Source organism: Phalacrocorax carbo, chromosome 17 (genome assembly GCF_963921805.1).
Source record: "Phalacrocorax carbo chromosome 17, bPhaCar2.1, whole genome shotgun sequence".
In the NCBI taxonomy this organism is placed as follows: Eukaryota; Metazoa; Chordata; class Aves; order Suliformes; family Phalacrocoracidae; genus Phalacrocorax; species Phalacrocorax carbo.
The window spans coordinates 13553194-13575371 of NC_087529.1; the positions used below are offsets into that span (position 1 = coordinate 13553194).

At 44.3% G+C, this 22178-nt stretch overlaps 1 protein-coding gene across 6 annotated transcripts in view; it reads right to left on the bottom strand.

Moving 5' to 3' along the window:
• BAZ1B (bromodomain adjacent to zinc finger domain 1B) overlaps positions 1–22178 on the bottom strand; it is a 58921-nt gene that overhangs the window by 27485 nt on the left and 9258 nt on the right. For 5 of the 6 annotated variants that reach the window (XM_064467994.1, XM_064467996.1, XM_064467995.1 and 2 more), the window contains exons 4-7: positions 21232–21430; positions 15387–15508; positions 14315–14512; positions 3943–5638 (exon numbers count right to left, since the gene is read on the bottom strand). In XM_064467994.1, the coding sequence (XP_064324064.1) occupies positions 3943–5638; positions 14315–14512; positions 15387–15508; positions 21232–21430 (2215 nt within the window). Of the gene's footprint in view, positions 1–3942; positions 5639–10535; positions 10702–14314; positions 14513–15386; positions 15509–21231; positions 21431–22178 lie in introns of those variants that run through there. The other variant, XM_064468000.1, reaches the window with a different exon arrangement.

Consider the following 22178-nt stretch of genomic DNA (forward strand, 5'->3'; position numbering starts at 1 on the left):
GGGGAGCACTCTCCCCAAAACCTTACCTACCAAAACAACAGATCTGGCACAATAGAGGCCTCTTCCAGGCACAACCGTCTCACAACAGCGACCAAGTCACATCTCCTAACACCTCATGTTTTCATATATATGCTATGACGTGGAAGAGCATTCAGATAGAAACCTCAGGTTTCCCACTCACGACAGAAGTATTAGAATTTCAGTAGTTCTCAACATCCATGCCTGTTGACAAAAAAAGAGTGGAAAGAAAAATAGGTAGTGGCCTAAATCCTGCCATCGCAGGCTCCTCGGCAAGAGTCTTGCAGAACAAAACATGTAATTTCACATCTCTAGGTAAGGAGCAAGAAGCAAGGCAGCTTCTGCCAAGAGACAAATCATTAAGGTCAACAGGATTTGCACTTCTCATGCTGGTTCAAGAATCTCTCTAGACTTTTGCCCTTCTCTGGAGGATAGGTGTACTTTCACCAAGAACTGCCTGAACAAAAAGGAACAAGACATCAAACTGAGTCACACTGGCTCTTCAGAGCCTGATCTCAGTCTAACAAAAACATCACCCCTTCACGACTTGTAGAAAAGGCTACAGGCAACATTCTTCTGTGTCCTGAGAAGACTTGAGGAAAAAATTAAAAAGGACGAAGAAATTAAGACTTATCTTTGCATCACAAAGGAAGGTTCGAAGCAGATGGAATGAGACCATATGAAAGGGGTGAGGTGGATCAGGGCAGGTAAAAGCAAGCATATAGAGAGGTCACATGCTGGCTGCTGTCCCAGGAAGAAAGCTAACTTCTTGCTAGGACTTTTCCCAGGGCTACAACCTACTCTTTCTCTTGAGGCAATTTTCTGTATCAAGACAGGTTTAATAACAGTTGGTTAGTAAATACCTGGTAAGTCTCTGAAGTCCTGCCAATGTAATCAATCCTCAATGATTAGAGGAGTCATGCTGAAAAACATACCCTTACATTTGTTACACCAACTCAATATATCAACTTTTATATAATAATATACCAACAATATACCAACTTACAGTAATTGCAGCACGACAAAATTGTCCTGTTAATCCGTACTTGTCAGACACAAGCAGCTGTGCAACCCGTAAGTCTGTAAATATCAACTCCTCCCTAAACTGTATGACCTCTCCCGGTGTCAAAGCACTGAAAGCAGACAGGGAGCAACAGCCATTCTCACAGTACCAAATGCCTTGTGTCACTTAAGCCTGAGTCTCACAAACCCCATCAGGAGACACATACTATAGGAAGTCTGTTCTCACCTTCCACTAGGAGGAGACAGAGGTGATATGACTCCCCCAGGACTTCTCTCCTTCACACCTTCTCAAGACTCGCTGCCATCACCTGATGCTAGCACAAGGTACGCTTCCCTCTTCCTCAGTACCCTCCCCGCAAGAGCCAAGACTCCAACCAGAACAAGCCACACTGCCAGCAAATTCATCAGCGCTTACAACATGGGATATCGTAGACACTCATGAGACAGGTATTTTTTCTATCTAACTGTAAAGACCAGTTGCAGCAGGTACCATCAAGTGCCAGAATAAGGAAGAGTCAAGGAAAGAACAGAAACTTAAATTTACTCATTTGCCAAAACCATTCAAACAAATATGAGAACAAAGACCCCTAACTAAAGGATTCCTCCCCACATCTCATTTTAAATTGCGATGGCGAGCTAGTCTCAGTTAGCACTTTTCTCTCTGTACTTTCCTCTCTGGTAGGCTTCATTAGCTGTATATGCTTCCAGCTCTCCATTCTCCTCCAACAGACTGTACGGGAGCTATTGCTTCATGGAGTGATAAGGCAAAGAACAATTAGTAACTGCCACAGTGACATGGAAAGGGAAATGACTTGACTTTTACTATCAAGAAAATACAGATAGTAATCATGTTATCAAGAAAATACAGGTATTAATCATGTTATCAAGAAAATACAGATATTAATCATGTTATCTCAATAGGAAGTGCAGGATTCACTTCCTTTGAAATCAAGAAAGAACAAAAAAAATTATGCTTTCTTACACTGGGTTCTTTTTTGAGCTGAGACTAGCTTGGTAGCTCTGGTCGTAATCTTGATAGGTTTAACTTGAAAGAGGTTAGTGCTCCCAGTGTTACAGATGTTACAAGAGCAGTGAAAAGGAAACCTCTGACTGTGAGATATATATCTATATATACATAAATGAGTAGTTGTTGACAAAACACCTATTGTGCAGTGAACCATATATGAACCGCTGCACAATAGGTGTTTTGTCAGCAACTACTCTTTTACTTTCCCCAGAGATACTAACATTATTAAAAGCAAATGCAGCTGAAGTGAAAGCCAGTATGCTGCAAAAGCCCACAGAACACCTGTGTGATGGTAGGAGCACACTGATGCAGTTCTCACTGTGGTTATCCAGAACTACTTTTCACATATTGAAACCACACCAGACCCCAAGTCTGAGGTCCTGAACACATTAGCTCCGAGCTGCCAGCTCTGCAGCCCTAACTACTGCACCAACAACATCAACCAAGATCTTTGGTACTTTGAGGGTACCTTTATGCCTGGTAGCAACTGCTTAACAGGTAAAAGAAGCCTTGGATGCCTGAAATGTTGGGGTTTATTATGTGGAACGGAAGCAACATGAATTCAAACCTTAATGAAAGGCTTAATCCCTCCTACCCTGCCAGAGAGACCTAGTTTTCCTCGTAGAGTCCAAACGAATGAATTAAACTTCCTCAGCACGCAAGCCAAATGATTGTTATCTCCATCAACATAATACTGCTGTTCTTCAGATATAACAAGTACAAACTATCAAGTGAGAGCAAGAAGTATCCCAAGGAGTAGTGTCCAAACTGTATTTAATTTTGCAGTAAAATCTTACCATGAGTTTGAACTTGCTGACAAAAAACGGGATCACTACAAGAACTGGGGCCAAGAGGCCATTCAGCTACAGCATATTAGATATTTGGTATTTTGTTTTTCTGGAGAAGGACAGCACTCCAGATCTTCAGCAGTTTACTGATACTTCTAAGACTCACAGTTCTTAAGAGAAGATCTGAAAGGTCTGTTTATTTCTAATGTGAAGCACAGTTGTATCCAGTCTACTTCCTTAGATGCCTCAGGGTATTCCACATTATTTACCTATTCCTGGTCTCCTAGAACAGATACTCCCAGATTACAGCTAAGGCACATAAGCCAGGCTCCATGTGGGATGCTTGTCCCTCAACTGTTCCAGAAGGGAAATAACAATCCAGATGAGTTATACTATCCACTTCCCTCTGCCCAGTACCCACATTTAAAACCAAAAAAATCCCTGAAGTGTAATTCCAAAGTATTTTGCTCTTCATATTCCACATTCCTTAGCGAAAAGCACTACTTACAGAGGCATACAAAGTTCGGTACTGCAACTCATCATTTACAGAGCTTTGAGTGGACAGTTTATACTTATACAACTCTATAACCAATTCTTTAAAGTGAGAAACTGTAAATTGAAACGTATTGCTTAAGTCCTTATCTGGGAGAAGGGCTTCTAGCATCAGACTGACAATGTGCATGGCAGCAAGGCCAGCAGCAGCTGTAGGGACTAGCGACTAGCTTTTGGGCAGGAAATAGCTCCTCTGTATATAAGAGCCAGAAGATGTTTTGACGTAGACAAATTTTTTTTTTTTTTTGGTCCCAAAACAGATTCTGTTCTCAAACCTTCCTGGGCTTGACAGGACTGGAAAGGTACTGAACAAAAGATGCCCACAGATAAAAATCTAGAAGCAGTTACTGCTTTTTCTTAACATTCCAGATTTTGAGCTTCCACAGGAACCACAGAAGCTGAATTATACTTCTCCAGTGAGTAAATCCCTTAAAACCAGGTAAAGCTTTTTAAAATAGGCTGTCAATTTTGCCATTAACTTATTTCCCTCTACTCCACAACACACAAACGCTCTACCCTCCCGGTATTTCTTACCTCTCATTTGTATTTCTTGTTGTTCCCTCTCTTTCTTGGCCTGGATGGCAAGAAGGCGCCTGCTCTTCACAGCACTGATCATATCATCAGCTTCTATTTCTACCCGGTGCTCTATTTTCATCATCTCGTTTTTTTTCTTTTCATTTCTTCCCATCATATTCTCATCTTTCCCATTCTCCTTGTTCTTGGCCACCATTTCTTTCCGCTTCTGTTTTTCTGCTCTCTTCTTGTCATTTTCTTCCTTCAGGATAGCTAGGCGCTCCTTCCACAGCTCAGCCGATGTCTGCTGCTTGGCCTCCACATGGTCCTGCACCGAGTATGTCATTAGGATCCGGTGGCACAGTGCTCCCAGTATTCGCAATTTCTCTTCAGGAGTCAACTCAAAGAACTCTGATGTCTCCAGTTTCTCCAAAAACTCATCCTGTACTTCATTATCCTCAAAAGCTGCCGAATCCTTGCTTTCATCTACATTATCTGAGACCTCACTTTCCTCTTGCACATCTGATTTGCGTAGGCATAGGCGAACCAACTCAGAAGCAGAATGCAAAGTAAGTGGTATTTCAGAAAGCTTCATCCCCAGCTCAGCATAATCTTCAGCAATTTCATCCTGCAGCAGGGTCTGCAAGAGAATGACCAGTATTCGGTTCAAATAAAGGAAGCCTCCCTTTTCTGCACAAAGTGCTTCCATCAGGGAAACTGCCGTGATGGGATATTGAGCATCTGGCATCAATAACCCTGAGTAACAGCTCAGGAACTCCACCACCATGGCAACATCCCCAAAGAGCGTATTAGGAAGTCCTTCTGGAGTATCAACCAGTTTAAAAGTAGGCAACGTCTTTCCTTTGAGGTCTTGGTCCTCATATCTTTTCTGTTTTTCCAGTTTTTCCTTCATCTCCTTCTCCTTCCGCTCCTTTGCTCTCTCCTTCAGTTTTTCTTTCAGCTTCTCCCTTTTCTTCTTCATGTACTCCTTTCGCTGCTCCTCTGTCATGGTGGCCCATTTCTTCCTGTGCTCTAGAAGCTCGTAGCGTTTCTGTACTAACCCTCGCAAATCCTCGGGGAGACGGGCACGATCCTCATTTGAGAGTAACCTAGCTGTTTTGGAGATGATGCAGGAAAGAGCACTTTTTTTGTCTTCCCGGTCTTTGTTTTCTTTGTAATAGGCAATGAGATGGAGTGCTGCAGGAGGCAGATGTTTCTGGGGTTTGCTGGAAGACCTAGGGGTGCCTCCAGAATTCCTGGGAGCCCTGGAGACCTTAGTGGTACCTTTAGCCATGTCCAGTAGTGTCATTTGTTTCATTTTCATCTTAGGGGTCTTCAAGCCTTTCCTAGGAGACTTTGATTTCCCTGATGACTTCTGGCCATTCAGAACCCTTTTGCCTCTTTGCTTTTTGTCCAAGGATTTGTTGCTGCCCTTCCCCAGTCGGCTCCTCTTTGGAATGTGAAAGTTAGAACCAAGTTTAGCAGGTGACACAATCTTCATCACCTCTTCTAGCTCCTTATTAGGACATTTTGAATTCTTAGAGTTTTTCACTTTCAGTGGAGAGCCAATAATAGATTTCTCCAAGTGCACGTGGCACCACAGAGTAGGGCTCAGTGGCTGACCCAGGGATGATCCATCAGCTTTGGATTTCTTACAAGGCTTTCTGTCAGGTGATCGGGAGGTCTTCCTCTTGGTTGAGGGGTTGAGAGTCATATACTAAAATTAAAGAAAAAAATTATTTGATATTAATATATAAAGGTAAATAAAATTATCTAGATCCCCTTCTGTCAATTATTTTTGCCTATGTTTATTTTTAATATATTTTTTCCAATGAACAAGGAGTACTCAATACGTTAAAGGTAACAGGCTTCTGCAATAGCTTTCAACATTCTGCATTCCAGGAAGTTCACAGTTAACTTTACAAAATGAAACACTACAAATAATTTTAAATGTTTCCTACTACATTAGTTAAAACCAATTTGTTTCTACTTAAAAGGTTGTGGGGAGGGAGTTTGTCTGGAAAATGCTGACATTAATTTAAAAAAAAAAGCATTGCTCAGAAATTTTTTTGTGAGTCATGTAGGGTTCAGCCCTGGACCCCACCCCGCTCAACACCCAGAGGAAAAGTGAAGGAGCACAGAAGTGATGGGTGACAAAAGTTCAGAGACTGGTTTCTGAACTGCCTGAAAGCATCTGTGGCATGATTCAGCCCCAGTCGGCAACTAAACACCCCGCAGCCGCTCGCTCACTGCCCCTGTGGGATGGGGGAGAGAATTGGAAGAGCAAAAGCAAAAGTAAAAAAACCTGTGGGTTGAGATAAGAACAGTTTAATAATTACAATAAGATAATGATAATAATGATTATTATTATTACAGTAATAACAATAATGATAATATAATAAAAAGGAAAAGGGAAAAAGGGAAAAAACCAGAAACACAAGCGACACAACCACTCACCACCTGCCAACTGATGCTGCCTGTCCCAGAGCCGCGATTGCTGCCTCCCTCCCCCACCAGCCCCTCCCAGTAACCTACTGGGCATGACGTTACATGATATGGAATGTCCCTTTGGTCAGTGTGAATCCCCTCTCTGGCTGTGCCCCCTCCCCTCCCGGCTGCTTGTGCCCCCGGCAGAGCCTGGGGAGCTGGAGAAGCCCTTGACTAGCACAAGCGCTGCCCAGCAACAACCAAACCATCGGTGTGTTACCAGCACTGTTTTCACGCTAAGTCCAAAGCACAGCGCTGCACCAGCTGCAGTGAAGAAATTCAGTCTATCCCAGCTAAAACCATGACAGTATCCACCCCTTATTCCAGACCATTTACGTCATGCTCAGGTCCCATACTATCCAATACAACTTCAATAACCCCTACCCACCTTCTCATGCTTTAACAGAATATACAGATTTCATTTATCATTCCCCACTCTATGGACCACCCTGTAAAATGTCCATGAAATGTCCATTGAGTTCATTTAGTCCATGACCTTCGGTTCCATCTATTGTAAGAGTCTTTGAGAGGTGCCGTGTGTGGTGTTGGAGTGTTGCATGCTGAAGTCAGTCCTTGCTCCATCACCCCTGCACTGTTAGTCCTCATTCCATCACCTCTGCACTTTGCTTGGCTCAATCAAAGTTCATTTTTTTATGAATTTGGGAGATTCCCACCATGATACCATTGATATAGCATATAGCAACCATAGTAGTGATGACATACAACATTATGTAGCAATTAGCATCATACCATTCAGTTCATTGGCTGTTTTCACCCAAAATCAAATCCCCTTGAGGTACACATCAGAATCCTCCATCCTCGCGCATCATCCACCAAGTGCACCCAGGTCCTCGAGCAAAAGCAACCCCATGAATGTGTTTGCCTTTGCCTGAGGCAGCAATAACTCAGAATGTTTTCCCCAACCTATTCTTTATATGCACTACAGGGACTCTATCCCTTTCCACAGTACGTAAGGATTCTGACTGGGCAGGGCCAGCTCGGTTGGCAGATCCGCTCGTGTTGACTAACCACGTGGCTTTTGCTAAATGTGTATCCCAGTGTTTAAATGTTCCACCCCTCATTGCTCTCAGTGTCGTCTTTAATAGTCCACTGTATCTTTCGATTTTCCCAGAGGCTGGTGCGTGATAGGGGGTGTGATACACCCATTCATTGCCGCGCTCTTTGGCCCAGGTGTCTATGAGGTTATTTTGGAAATGAGTCCCATTGTCTGACTCAGTTCTCTCTGGGGTGCCATGTCGCCACAGGACTTGTTTTTCGAGACCCAGGATAGTGTTCCGGGCAGTGGCGTGGGGGACAGGAGATGTTTCCAGCCAGCCGGTGGTTGCTTCTACCATGGTGAGAACATGGTGCTTGCCTTGGCGGGTCTGTGGGAGTGTGATATAGTCAATGTGCCAGGCCTCCCCATATTTATATTTCAGCCATCGTCCCCCACACCACAGAGGCTTTACCCGCTTCGCTTGCTTGATTGCAGCACATGTTTCACATTCGTGGATAACCTGTGCAATAATATCCATGGTCAAGTCCACCCCTCGATCACGAGCCCACCTGTATGTTGCATCTCTCCCTTGATGGCCTGAGGTGTCATGGGCCCACCGAGCTAGAAATAGTTCACCCTTATGCTGCCAGTCCAGATCCACCTCAGCCACTTCAATCTTGGCAGCCTGATCCACCTGCTGGTTGTTTCGATGCTCTTCAGTGGCCCGACTCTTGGGGACGTGAGCATCCACATGACGTACCTTTACAAACAGGTTTTCTACCCGGGCAGCAATATCTTGCCACAGTGCGGCAGCCCAGATGGGTTTGCCTCTGCGCTGCCAGTTGCTTTGCTTCCACTGCTGCAGCCAGCCCCACAGGGCATTTGCCACCATCCAGGAGTCAGTAGAGAGATAGAGCACTGGCCACTTTTCCCGTTCAGCGATGTCTAAGGCCAGCTGGATGGCCTTTACCTCTGCAAACTGGCTCGATTCACCTTCTCCTTCAGCAGGTTCTGCTACTTGTCGTGTAGGACTCCATACAGCAGCCTTCCATGTCCAGTGCTTCCCCACAAGGCGACAGGACCCATCACTGAACAGGGCGTTTTGCTTCTCATTTTCTGGCAGTTTGTTATAGAGTGGGACCTCTTCAGCACGTGGCACCCCCTCCTCTGGTGATAATCCAAAGCCTTTGCCTTCTGGCCAGCCCATGGTCAATTCCAAGATTCCTGGGCGACTGGGGTTTCCTACTCGAGCCCGCTGGGTGATCAGTGCAACCCATTTACTCCACGTAGCATCAGTTGCATGGTGTGTGGAGGGGACGTTCCCTTTGAACATCCAGCCCAGCACCGACAGTCGGGGTGCCAGGAGCAGCTGTGCCTCAGTACCAACCACTTCTGAAGCAGCTCGGACCCCTTCATATGCTGCCAATATCTCTTTTTCAGTTGGAGTATAGCGGGCTTCGGACCCTCTGCATCCCCGAATCCAAAACCCTAGGGGTCGACCTCGGGTCTCCCCTGGCGCTTTCTGCCAGAGGCTCCAGGTAGGGCCATTCTCCCCGGCTGCCGTGTAGAGCACATTCTTTACATGTTGTCCTGCCCGGACTGGCCCAAGAGCTACGGCATGAACTATCTCCTGTTTAACCTGTTCAAAGGCTTGTCGTTGCTCAGGGCCCCATTTGAAATCAATCTTCTTCAGGGTCACCTGATAGAGAGGGCTTATGATCAGACTGTAATGTGGAATATGCATTCTCAAAAAACCCACGACACCCAAAAAAAAACTTGTGTTCCTTTTTGCTAGTTGGTGGAGACATGGCTGCTATTTTGTTGATCACATCCATGGGGATCTGACGACGTCCATCTTGCCATTTGATTCCTAAGAACTGGATCTCTTGTGCGGGTCCCTTAACTTTACTTTGTTTTATGGCAAAACCAGCTTTCAGAAGGATTTGGACTATTTTCTCTCCTTTCTCAAAAACTTCTTCTGCTGTGTTGCCCCACACGATGAGGTTGTCAATGTATTGAAGGTGTCCTGGAGCTTCTCCCTGTTCCAGTACAGTCTGAATCAGTCCATGGCAAATGGTAGGACTGTGTTTCCACCCCTGGGGCAGTCAATTCCAGGTGTACTGGACACCCCTCCAAGTGAAAGCAAACTGTGGCCTGCACTCTGCTGCCAGAGGGGCTGAGAAGAATGCATTAGTGGTATCAGTTGTGGCATACCATTTGGCTGCCTTGGACTCCAGTTCGTATTGAAGTTCTAGCATGTCTGGCACAGCAGCACTCAACGGTGGAGTGACTTCATTCACGCCACGATAGTCTACTGTTAGCCTCCACTCTCCGTTAGGCTTCTGCACTGGCCATATGGGACTGTTAAAGGGTGAGTGGGTCTGATGACTCCTTGGCTCTTCAGTTGACGAATGAGCCCGTGGATGGGGATCAGAGAGTCTCTGTTGGTGCGATATTGCCGCCGGTGCACTGTTGTGGTGGCGATTGGCACCTGTTGTTCTTTGACCTTCAGCAACCCCACAACAGAAGGGTCCTTCCAGAGGCCAGGCAAGGTAGACAGCTGTTTAATTTCCTCTGTCTCCAAGGCAGCTACACCAAAAGCCCACCTGTACCCTTTTGGGTCCCTGAAATACCCTCTCCTGAGACAGTCTATGCCAAGGATGCACGGAGCCTCTGGGCCAGTGACAATGGGGTGCTTTTGACACTCATTCCCAGTTAGGCTCACTTCGGCCTCCAATACAGTTAGCTCTTGGGATCCCCCTGTCACTCCAGCAATGCTGATGGGTTCTGCCCCGATACAGTTTGATGGCATTAAGGTGCACTGTGCGCCGGTGTCCACTAAAGCTTTATCCTCCTGTGGGTCGGACGTGCCAGGCCATCGGATCCACACAGTCCAGTAAGCCCGGTTATCCCTTTCCTCCACCTGGCTGGAAGCAGGGCCCCTCTAGTCCTGGTCATAGTACTTGTCTATCACTTCTTGTAAATGGGAATCAAAAGTGTCTCTATTAAGATCAGACAGAAAATCAGCGCTTCTGCTCCTCTGTCTGGGGAATTGCTTACTGGAAACTGGAGCAGCAGCTTTCCTGGAGAAACCCCTCTGAGTGATTGTTTTCCCTTGCAGCTCACGTACCTGTGCCTCTAGGGTTGAGGTAGGCTTGCCATCCCACCTGATCATGTCCTCTCCGTGGTCACACAGGTAAAACCACACGGTGCCCCGTCATGGTGTATCCTCTCTCTTGAGCAAAGGGATGCTTACTCCTAATGGCTGAGATACTGGTTCGTACTGGTGGGGAGCAGGACGTATCTTCTTTGAATTGCTGGAACTCCCAGGACAGTTTCTCCAAAGCTGAGATGAGGGAGGAAGAGATATTTGTTTCCTACTCCCAGAGTTTATCAATCACCTCTGCCATTGTTGGTGTCTTGTCACCTTTCCAGGACATTATTGCCGGTAAGTTTCCATGCATTAATGGTGCCCTCTGTACAAAATTCCACCGCATGGGTCGTGTGCACTGGGCCTCATCTGGATATTTGGATGACTTTTGATCATCCAGGTCACTATAAATCACCTCAAGCACGGCTAGTTCCCTCAGGTACTGGATACCTTTCTCCACGGTTGTCCATTTTCCTAGGTGAAATACAATACCTTCCTTGAAGGGGTACCTTTCTCTCACACCTGACAGGAGTCGCTTCCAGAGGCTGAGGGCTTGTGTCCTTTTTCCAACTGCTTTGTCAACGCCCCCTTCCCCAGAAAGGGAACCCAGTTGTTTGGCTTCTTTCCCCTCTAATTCCAGACTGCTGGCCCCGTTATCCCAGCTTCGGAGCAACCAGGGGACAATGTGCTCACCTGAACGATGGCCGAAATCTTTTCGCATATCTTGCAACTCACTCAAGGATAGGGATCAGGTAGTTTCCGTTTCTTGTATGAGTCCTTCTTCTTCCTCCTCCTCTCCTCATGATGGCCCTGCTTCATCATCTCTTTCCAAACTAGTTGACTTTATCTTCCAGGATTTCTTCTTGAGTATAGGGGCGACTGATACTGGCATGGGTTGATCCTCTGATTTAGCTGCAATGCTTGTCACTGAGGTTGGAGTAGCTGCAGTGTCTGTCATGGGGGTTTGAGTGGCCGCAGTGCTGGTCGCTTTCCTTGTCCTCGTCCTTTGAGATCCAGAGGCCTTCTCTTCCCCTTGGGGGTATAGTGTTGAATAGTGTTAAACAGGGCTCGATAGGCATGGGCCAGGCCCCAGCACACTGCAGTGATTTGTACCTCCCTGGAATTGCCAGGGTGACAACATACCTCCTCCAAATATTCTACTGATTTTTCAGGATTCTGCACTGGTTCAGGGGTGAAGTCCCACGACACTGGGGGTGCCCACTGTCTTAGGCATTTGCCCACACTACCCCACATACCCTGCCACGCATAGCTATCGAGCCTTGGGGCATGATATTCTTAAATTGCTTATTAACCTTAGAGCTGAAATGGTCTGCCAAAGCAATATCAACACATCTATCTTAACTACCCAAGGATGTTCAAGATACTGAAAAGTTGTTATAATGAAGGAAGAGGCATTACAGAAGATGGTAGCTAAGGAGCCGTTCTATATTTCCTCCATAAAAAACCTCTCAAGAGAAGGAGGTATAATTGCTAACTGTATCTATGAGGTGGTACCCGACGTACAGTAATGGCTTCAATATAAACTTCAAATACCAAATAAAACTCAAGGCCAGTGTTTTAAAAACAATTCTCCCAGGCAATACATCACTAATCACTGCGGAGCACAGCAGACCACAAAAACCAACACCAATCTTTAACAGACACAGCAAATACAAGAGCATGGTGCAGATCGGATAAACTAATACTGAGAACAGAGTCTATGCTGTGACCAACAGCTGTTATTGTCTCAACCCTTTGAGCCCCACATTGGGCACCAAAAAGGACTGTTGTGGCTCAGCCCCAGTCAGCAACTAAACACACAGCCACTTGCTCACTGCCCCCACCCCTGTGGGATGGAGGAGAGAATCGGAAAGGCAAAAGCAAGAGGAAAAAAAACTTGTGGGTTGAGATAAGAACAGTTTAATAATTAAAATAAGATAATGATAATAATGATTATTATTATTATTATTATAGTAATAACAATAATTATAATAAAAAGGGGAAAAGGGAAAAAAACAGAAACACTATGCCAGCTGCAGTGAAGAAAAATAACTCTATCCCAGCTAAAACCATGACAGCCTGGAAGGAAGGTGAAACAGGATTCAATTCTCAAGTAATGTGGCTGAATATCTGATTGTTTTTAAGCTGCTGAAATAACCTACCTGACAGCATACTTTTGGCAGAGAGCAGTTTAACCCAGAGCCAAGAGAGACCAATTTCAAGACTATCTCAGGATCTCAAATTCAGTTTCAGGATAAGTCAGAATACCAATATATTTCAAGAAGTGATAAATAAAATACAAGGATATAACCTTTACATAATGGAAAAAATTACTGGAATTTGAGATTCCTTAGCAATAAAAAAATTCCACAGTGGTAAGCACAGAAAAAGGTGCAAACATCTAAGAAGCATTTATTGAAGAACACACATACACAAATGTGATCAGGTTAAGACTGCCATAGGAATATTCAGATTTTCTGGCCCATGGATGTTTGCTCTTGAAGGCTTTACTTTAAGAGCCTTCATTAGCCCATGAGAGAAATTTTTACTGAAGATTGCACTACCACCAAAACCAGCGTCTGCATAACTTAATTCCACAAAAATTCTGTGTTGAATCTTTGCTGAAGAGAATTACCTAAACCAAAAGCATCCAGCATGGATATGAATCATGAGAATTACAAATTCACAAATACTAGATCTACAGCTCATACTGTATATCCAACTGTCGCTTATACCAAGTTATTCTGTCAGAACACTAATTCTGGATTAATACATTTTCCAGCCACTTCTCAAAATTTAAAAACTCAACATAAATTCTATCTCTATGCCAAGTGAGAAAGACACTATGAAAAGCACCGCCCCTGCACATAAAGCTAAGGACTTCTGTAAGTCAAACTGAAGATGTTACAGTTGCATACTTCTTCTTATGCTAAGGGTACGCCTCCATCCATCAGTACGGTGAATAAAAGAATTTGTACACCACCAGCAAATACTTTAATTTCTATTAATGCAGTGACCCTAAATACTACAGCACAGGTGAACGCAGCTCAAATATGAAGAATTTATTTTTCCCTTTAAGCAAATTTACAAGGGTCCAGAAGAGTCTGTAGAAGCTTGCTAGGAAAGGGTGTTCTCCTCCTCATGAGGAAAAAGTGATATAGCAAGTATTTATCTTCTAATTTTAGAATAATGCCTAACAAAGATTGAGTCCATGAAGAAGTGAGTTTACTAAATGAACAAAATAGTGCTTTCTACACCCAAAGATGAATTTTAGAACAGCAGATTTTAACATAACTCAGTTTAATTTACTCAGTTAACAGTGTATTTGGCTGGTCATTACAAAGGACTTGGAAAAAAACACCCCTGCTGCTTAGAGTCTTTATTAGATTTGTGGATTCTTCTGTCACTCAATCCAGCACCATACAAGAACCAAGCATCATGAAGTCAAAACACATCCAGCTTTTGCATTGTAACCATGAAAAGGGCCCAATAACTGACGTTGCCAGCTAAGCACTACAGCTCTCCCATTTGTCTACAAGCAAAGATGTGATTTCCTGGTGCAGTTCAAATTTTCAAAGTAGACCACTGTTTCAGACATTCAATCCTCAGAAGAGTGGGCCTTCCTGCTCTACATCTCTCTATGCTGTTGTAAGCTTGGGAGCACCAAAACCCAACTGGCACACCAAAGTCTCTGCCAAGACTGTTTAAGGGTGGGGAATGGGTGAGAAAGCAAAGTAGGTACTTTTAGGAATTCTTACCTTATGTGGGTCAAGCAAGAAGTCACTAAATTTACTGGGGAGAGAGTATTTCTTCACTAACTCATCCTCCACTACCCACGGGGCATTCTCACAAGTGCCAGCCCGTAGCGCGTTATGACGGATGAAGTACCTCAGGATCTCCTTGTTGGGAGGACGCTCTGTACGGACTAAGCTATCTGCTGGTACGTTGCTGATGATCTTGGAGATAACAAACAGACATACTGTTAACATTTAACTTCTAATCATGTTATAAATACATATCATATGGCTAAAAGGAGCAAGGACCATTTTACTGCTTCATATCCACAAACTCTTCGCTCTTTCAAAGCTGCCTTGCAAAGACTCAAAACAAACCAAACAAACAGAATTTGCAGAACTGAGATGCACAACAGAGATTGGTAGGAGATTCAGCTAGCCGAAAAGGAGGTTAAAAAAAAAATTAATGTTGCAGATTTCCTGCCAAAGTCCACTGCTTTATCTCTGACCTTCCTCCAGCTTGTGCTTGCTACTGATTTTTACATATTACTGTTTATTTTGTTTTGATTTTTTTTTCCCCGAGACCACAGGAGTAACTCTGCAAGTGGTGCTCATTAAATTGAGGTCAGCACTGCCTCTCTTGTCAAACTAGGAAACAGATGACAAAAAGCAAGCAGCAGTGCTGCAGCTACACAGAGCTTCCTGAAGCACAGCGACCTATGACTCTCAGAGAAGCTCAGTTCAAACAAGAGCAGCAACTGCCACTCATCATTTAACTAGTCTAACTCTGACCAAGTGTCATTAACTGCCTGAGCAGAGATAAGCCTGTTAACAGCAACCACCCTAAAGCTACTGGTGCACCATGACTTAGCGTATGGTACCAGAGAATGGTCAGGCCTCTCCACACACAAAACCCAATTATATATAGAAAGAGCCAGGCTAGTCAGCCTCACAGACAACTACAGCCAGCCTGTTTCCAATACCATGACTCTGGCAGAAAGTACTACACTGTGCTGTACAAACACACTGATAATGATTATTTAATTGAACTTGCATACTCATGTTAAAATTGAAAGGATTCAAGCAGACAGCTCACCTTATCTTCATTTTTCAGCTTGACATCATATTTGTGTGGCAGGAATTTAGGTGGAACCCACTTCCTTTCTTCCTTCTTCAAAGATGTGGGAAGCTTCCGAGGAGACCTACGTGCTCGATCGTCTGATAAAGCAAGGTAAGACATTAAGTGTCTCAGTATTAGAATTAAAAAAAAAAAAAAAAAAAAGGTTAAAGAATCCAGACCATCACTGGACCGGGCACCCCACCCCTTGCTATCTACACAGTGTTTTGTTAAACCAGAACATCAGGAAAATATCCCAAATCAGGTTTTAGAAATATCCTGAAGATGCAGGCTGGGAAGAGAGTCCCTAAACAGCTCGGAGGTAGGAGGTAACACCTATCTTCAAGGAGTATAAAGGATCACTTGCAGTATTTAAACCCATCTCTCTGCAGACAATAAGCTGCAGCTACCTATGCAATGGGAGAAAATGTCTATAAAATTCATGAAGGGGAGACAGGTTTCATAATCTAACCAGTAACCTGCTTAGGGAGCTCCTGCCAGGAGTCCCAGCTGCCTCTGCCATGCCATATTTGAAATAATTCTACTGCAGGAATTACTGACTCTTAAAGTAACTTTTAAAATCATTTAACTTTGGTGGCCGTTAAGTGTTTTACAGTTATGAGCCCTATGTGTATGGGCTAGTTTAGCTGGAGATTTTAAGTGTACTTATACAACCAGTCTTTTTATTCTCAAGAGCGATGTAACTGGAAGAGTACAAAGGCATCATATCTTCTTGCCAGCTGCTGTTGAGTCTATTATTTCTATATTCAGGTTAAAAATGTTAATCATTTGAGACAAAATTCAAGCTTACTGAAGAAAGCAATCCCCAAACGTTTTTATGTTTGCGGCTATGATTCAAAGAAAACACTGAACAAGCACAACAGATGAGAATAATTACCTACTAAGTATACGCAGAATACAAGTAGATGTTAGACCTAACTCAGACTTTTAAATATATATAATCATTGTCACAATTGAAGCCCGATAGCATTTAAGCTTCAGCAGCATTATAGCTCACACAGTATAAAAGCAAGTTTCCCCCCGCCCCTTCCAAAATCAGTCACCTTGGTTAGGGAACTGGTCACAGACGCTACTGGCTCACTGCACCATATACATAAATGTGCAGCTACCTCCCACGTTAGTGCTATATTTCAGATAATACAATGTAGAATCCTCTGCTCCAAGCATTGCTCATTATAGAAGTTTTTCTTTAAAATAAAAACCCCTAAATGACGTGACAGTATGTGTGAAAGGAGACTAATCCTCTCATTGCAAGTCAGGCTGAGACATAACTTTTGCCTGCTTTGGTTCCACATTTGTATTAAAAAGTCTCAATAAGCTCACAAACACTGAAGTACCTTTTTCTGCTCAACAGCATAATGGCAGTGGTATACAAGATGCTCCAAGCTCTGTTAAAAGTCTGCTTTCAGAGTTCTGCCTCAATGTCTTTCAAGCAGCTGAATGTTATCTTTACTGAATGTGTGTACCACGCATAGCAAGTTTATATTTAAGAAATAACGTGCTGCTTAGTCCCGGCTCTGGCTTTGAAGGACTCAGGTACACTGTTGCCTCTGTGACAGGCCTGTAAGCAACCTCTCCTTCAATGATTTCCTTTCTAGATTCTAGAAATAGGGATGACTACTTTGAATTTATCAGCAGCCCTGGTTAACAGGGGAGGTCCCGGACAACTGCAGGCATGCTGATGTGACACCCATCTACAAGAAGGGCCAGAAGGAGGATCTGGGGAACTACAGGCCTGTCAGCCTGACCTTGGTACCGGGGAAGGTTATGGAGCGGTTTATCTCGAGTGAGCTGATAAGGCAAGTGCAGGACAACCAGGGGATCAGGCCCAGTCAGCATGGGTTCATGAAAGGCAGGTCCTGCCTGACCAACCTGGTCTCCTTCTATGACAGGGTGACCCACCTAGTGGATGAAGGAAAGGCTGTAGATGTTGTCTACATTGTCTTTAGTAAAGCCTTTGACACTGTCTCCCACAGCATCCTCCTAGAGAAGCTGGCAGCTCATGGCTTGGAGAGGTGTGCTCTTCGCTGGGCAAAAAACTGGCTGGACGGCCAAGCCCAGAGAGTTGTGGCGAATGGAGCTAAATTGAGTCGGCAGCTGCTCACGAGCAGGGTTCCCGAGGGCTCAGTGTTGGGGCCAGTCTTGTTTAATATCTTGTTTAATATCACTGATCGGGATGAGGGGATTGAATGCACCCTCGGTGAGTTTGCAGATGACACCAAGCTGGGCAGGAGTGTCGATCTGCTCAAGGGCAGGAAGGCTCTGCAGAGGGACCTGGACAGGCTGCATCGATGGGCCTGAGCCAATTGTATGAAGTTTAACAAGGCCCAGTGCCAGGTCCTGCCCTTGGGTCACCCCAACCCCAGGCAGCGCCCCAGGCCTGGGGCAGAGGGGCTGGGAAGTGCCCGGCGGAGAAGGCCCTGGGGGTGCTGGCTGACAGCCGGCTGGGCATGAGCCAGCAGTGCCCGGGTGGCCAAGGAGGCCACCAGCCCCCGGGCTTGTGTCAGCACTGCTGTGGCCAGCAGGAGCAGGGAAGTGATTGTGCCCCTGTACTTGAGACTGGTGAGGCCGCGTCTTGAAAATTGTGTTCAGTTTTGGGCCCCTCACTACAAAGACATTGAGGTGCTAGAGCGTGTCCAGAGAAAGGCAGCGGAGCTGGGGCAGGGTCTGGAGAACAGCAGAGACCCCTGTGCTGGGGAGCAAAGGGAACTGGGGGGGTTTAGCCTGGAGAAGAGGAGGCTGAGGGGAGACCTTATTGCTCTCTACAACTGCCTGAAAGGAGGTTGTAGCGAGGTGGGTGTTGGTCTCTTCTCCCAAGTCACTAGTGATGGAATGAGAGGAAACAGCTTCAAGCTGCATCAGGGGAGGTTTAGATTGGATATTAGGAAAAATTTCTTTACTGAAAGAGTGGTCAGGCATTGGCACAGGCTGCCCAGAGAGGGGGAGGAGTTGTCATTCTTGGAGGTGTTCAAAGAAATGTGTAGATGTGGCACTTGAGGGCATGATTTAGGAGACACGGTTTTGTTGGGTTGATGGTTGGAGTTGATGATCCTAGAGGTCTTTTCCAACCTTAATGATTCTATGAATTCCATCAAACAGCACATGGATACTCATGGGTGGGGAAGAAGTCACTGTACATTCCTTGCTAAAGTTATTTTACAAAAAGCACTCTTCATTTGTTGTTGCATTGTACTGTACTAAAACTTATACTCGCTGCACTACTAGAACCTCACAAAGCATTCATATGCTGTTGTCTCCTTCTATTCACCACTTATTTTGGATTTTCCAAAGCAGTATTAGTTTCAGTTACAGCTCAAGCTGCAGAACCTGCTCTCAGTATTTCACCATCAACTTTCAGGAATAACTAGCCTTTCTTCTCAACTCTGCAGATTTTCCAGAGTTCGATCCCTGGGTAACTAAAAATACAAGGCCACTTCAGACCGGACACATGATGCAATAAAGCTGGTATCAAGCCTTATTTTAGCTTCTGAACACAGCAGACCCCTAACCAGAAACACTGAAGCTCTCTCTCTGCCCCTTGCTGCCTCCAACAAAATCAGCAAGTTTGACAGAAGTGTTAGTAAAAATGCTACGGTTAACTCTGCCCCCTTGCGTACACGCAGAAAGATACAGCTCTTATGTCACACTGCTCTGCACAGCCTGTTACTGCTTCTAAATGCTCACTCTTGTGTAGTGACCTCAACCCGTATTACTAGTGGTCAAGTACGCAATTTCTTAGAAAGAACAAGCCCACATAAGTGTGCCGATGTACCTCCAGATACCGTACACAGCCTCCCGCAGGTGTGATTCAAGGCCTGACCCCACTAAACGAAAGCAAGTCTTTAATACTTCTGTAGTATGCTGCATAAATGTAGCAAATCACTGACTGGTGGGGGCTGGCAGGGCCCTCTGGAGACCACCCTGTCCAACCCCCTGCTTGAGCAGGCACATCCAGAGCAGGGGGCACAGGACCGCGTCCAGGCGGGGGGTGAATGTCTCCTGGGAAAGAGACTCCACAACCTCCCTGGGCAGCCTGTGCCACTGCCTTGGCACCCTCAAATGCTAGCTAGTTATTTTAATGGACCCTGGAATACAGAATCAGGAATGAGTTTACTACAAACTTATGTTCTGATACAACCCATAACATAAAAGCATTAGTAATAAAATATCCTTTCAATAAATGCATATGTACAAGGAGAAGGGTAAGAAGAGTGAGTGCTTACTGCTTTTACTGATTAGGTTATGACTCTGCTAACACCTTTGATTTGAAAATGTTGAGATTCACCTCCTACAGGAAGGGTGGGCCAGACCCAGTTTATAGAGGCAACTAAACACAGGCCAGATAATCAGCTGAGTTGGAGTCTGAAAAAGGCCCAGGGATCCCCAGTCCTGCAGTATTCCTCCAGTCTCAGAGCACTATACTAGCGATGTCAGTAAGAGAACAGCTGAATACAGCTGCTTAGAACACCACACACTGACAAAAAAATATTATGGTAGACTTTACTAAACACCCAAGCCCAAAAATGCTGCTGTAAGTTTAGTCCAAGAGTATTTTTAAAGTAAAAAGTACTTCCCATGCCTTTTATGAGGTAGTTTGAGAGAACTACCACTCAGTATAAATAAACAAACAAATAAATTTTAAGCAGCGGCATGCATTAGTCCTTCTCCAAGCACTACTACTGTTTCAAAGAACGAGTATGTGGCCAGATCATTTCTGCAACACTTCTTTTCCTTCCTGGTTATGCAGAGCACTGCAATGAAATCAAAACAGTTCATAACTTTTTCCAGTAGCAAATAGAAACTGTTAACAATTATTAAGGTTGGGACCCGAGCTTGGTAGAACTAGTTTTCCAGCCCCGACTTTGCTATTAGCTTGCTGGGCTGTTATTTTGAGTTTCCTCTTCTCCATATCGGAGGAGGCTATATACGCCTTTCCCAGATATTGAAGTGGCTATTTACAAATGTAAACAGTTTATTACATTTATGTGCCTTTAAAATTAAGCTATCCAGATTAGAGCTATGCTGTGGGGTTGGTTTTGTTTTAAAACACTTTTTGAAATCTCTTTTAAAGAACCTTATAATTCCATTTTTAAGAAGTTACACAGGACAGAGAACTAACTTTTTCTCTCCCCCCCCCACCCCACCCTCTTTCAACAGTACCTTCTCAGAGTCAAGAAAAGCCTTGGACATCCACTATTTAGTTCTGCAGCAAGGAGGAACAGATATGAAAGAGGGGAACAATGTTTCAAAGCATGCTTTATTTTGAACGCTTAAGAAAAAAATAATACGCATTTTTCTGCATTAATTTTGTCTCAGCATTTTAAAATTGGAAGAGGGATAAACCAAAATACAAAAAAGCCCTTTTATGTCAACTGGGGACATGAAAGAGAATTAGAGCTTGTCTCTGCAGAACAACAGGCTTTAGAACTAGAGATGTTTGTTCTGAGGATGAACATCACAGCAGAACTTTATGATTCTGCATGAACCTTTGCTGTTCCCCCTCCCCCCCTGTTTTTTTAAATAGACTTTTTTTACTCTTGAAGCTCATGTTTCATGCATAGCTTTCAGTATTACACCTTGGAATGACAGCACGTTTTCTGCTTTAAAACAGGCAAGAACAGTTGAAAGCCAACAGCACTGATGACACCAAAGCTGCACCACTAACAATGACAATTTCAGGATTTTCATTACACAGCACTGTTTAAACATCATGTACAACATTCACAGCCCAGGCCCGAGACATACATAAATTCAAACACTCACTTCCAGGTGCTACCTACTGGCATGCTGGATTACTACTTACTCATACTTTCCCTCCTGTTGTCATCCTCTTTCAGGATAGCTTCCTTCTGGTTGTCCTGGGCTGCCTGGCTGGAGTTCTCCTTGTCACTGGACGGGGAGTCACAGGCTCCATCGGACTTCTTTTCCGAGGCCTCTTCATCAACTTTCTCCAGGGGATGTATTTTCACAACTTTCACAGGCAACATTTTCTTCTTACCAACCTGCAGGGAAAATATTGATGAAAACCTGAGCAAGACACGTGAAGTAATGAGCTTTAACCCTACAAGGAAGAAAAAAATAAAAAAAGCAGCTAAGACCACCTATGAACCGTAATTTGGCAAAACCCTTCATTGACATTCTCCTTGAGAAGCTCACAATCCCTCTCATGAAACAATTACAGGATTTCTTTCTACCGCTCCTACCTGGAAGTTCTGTACTAATTGCTAAGGAAGAGAGAACTGCCAACCCACAAGTTCTTCCAGTGTTTAATGTTGCTGCTTTCTCAGCCTAAGGAAACAGCATATGTGCAAGGTACAAGCGTGCTCTCTCAGCAGCCCTGGTTGAGAGAATATGTCCTAAACAGATTGCTAACAGAGAACAAGTTTCCCTTATTTTTAACAAGTTTGAGTTTTCTTCATCATTCCTAGTTTTGGAGGAAATCTTCTAATCATTAGAGTATACCAGAGATTTGTAAGCAGTTGACTTCAAGCTATATTAGTTTAAGACTATTACTCCTTCTGGGAACACATCAGGTGAAAAGGTCATGGCGGATTATAATTTTTAACCTCTTTTAACTAAAATATTATTTTTGTATGTATTTAAATATATAGACAGACCATCACATATTTAAGCGGTGTAACAAATAGAGATATATTTCCCCACATGCACACAGATCAGTCATTTTTCTCTTGCCATCAGTATGGGTCATGCACATGCTTCTGCTTACGGAACCATTTTGCATTCAAGAGC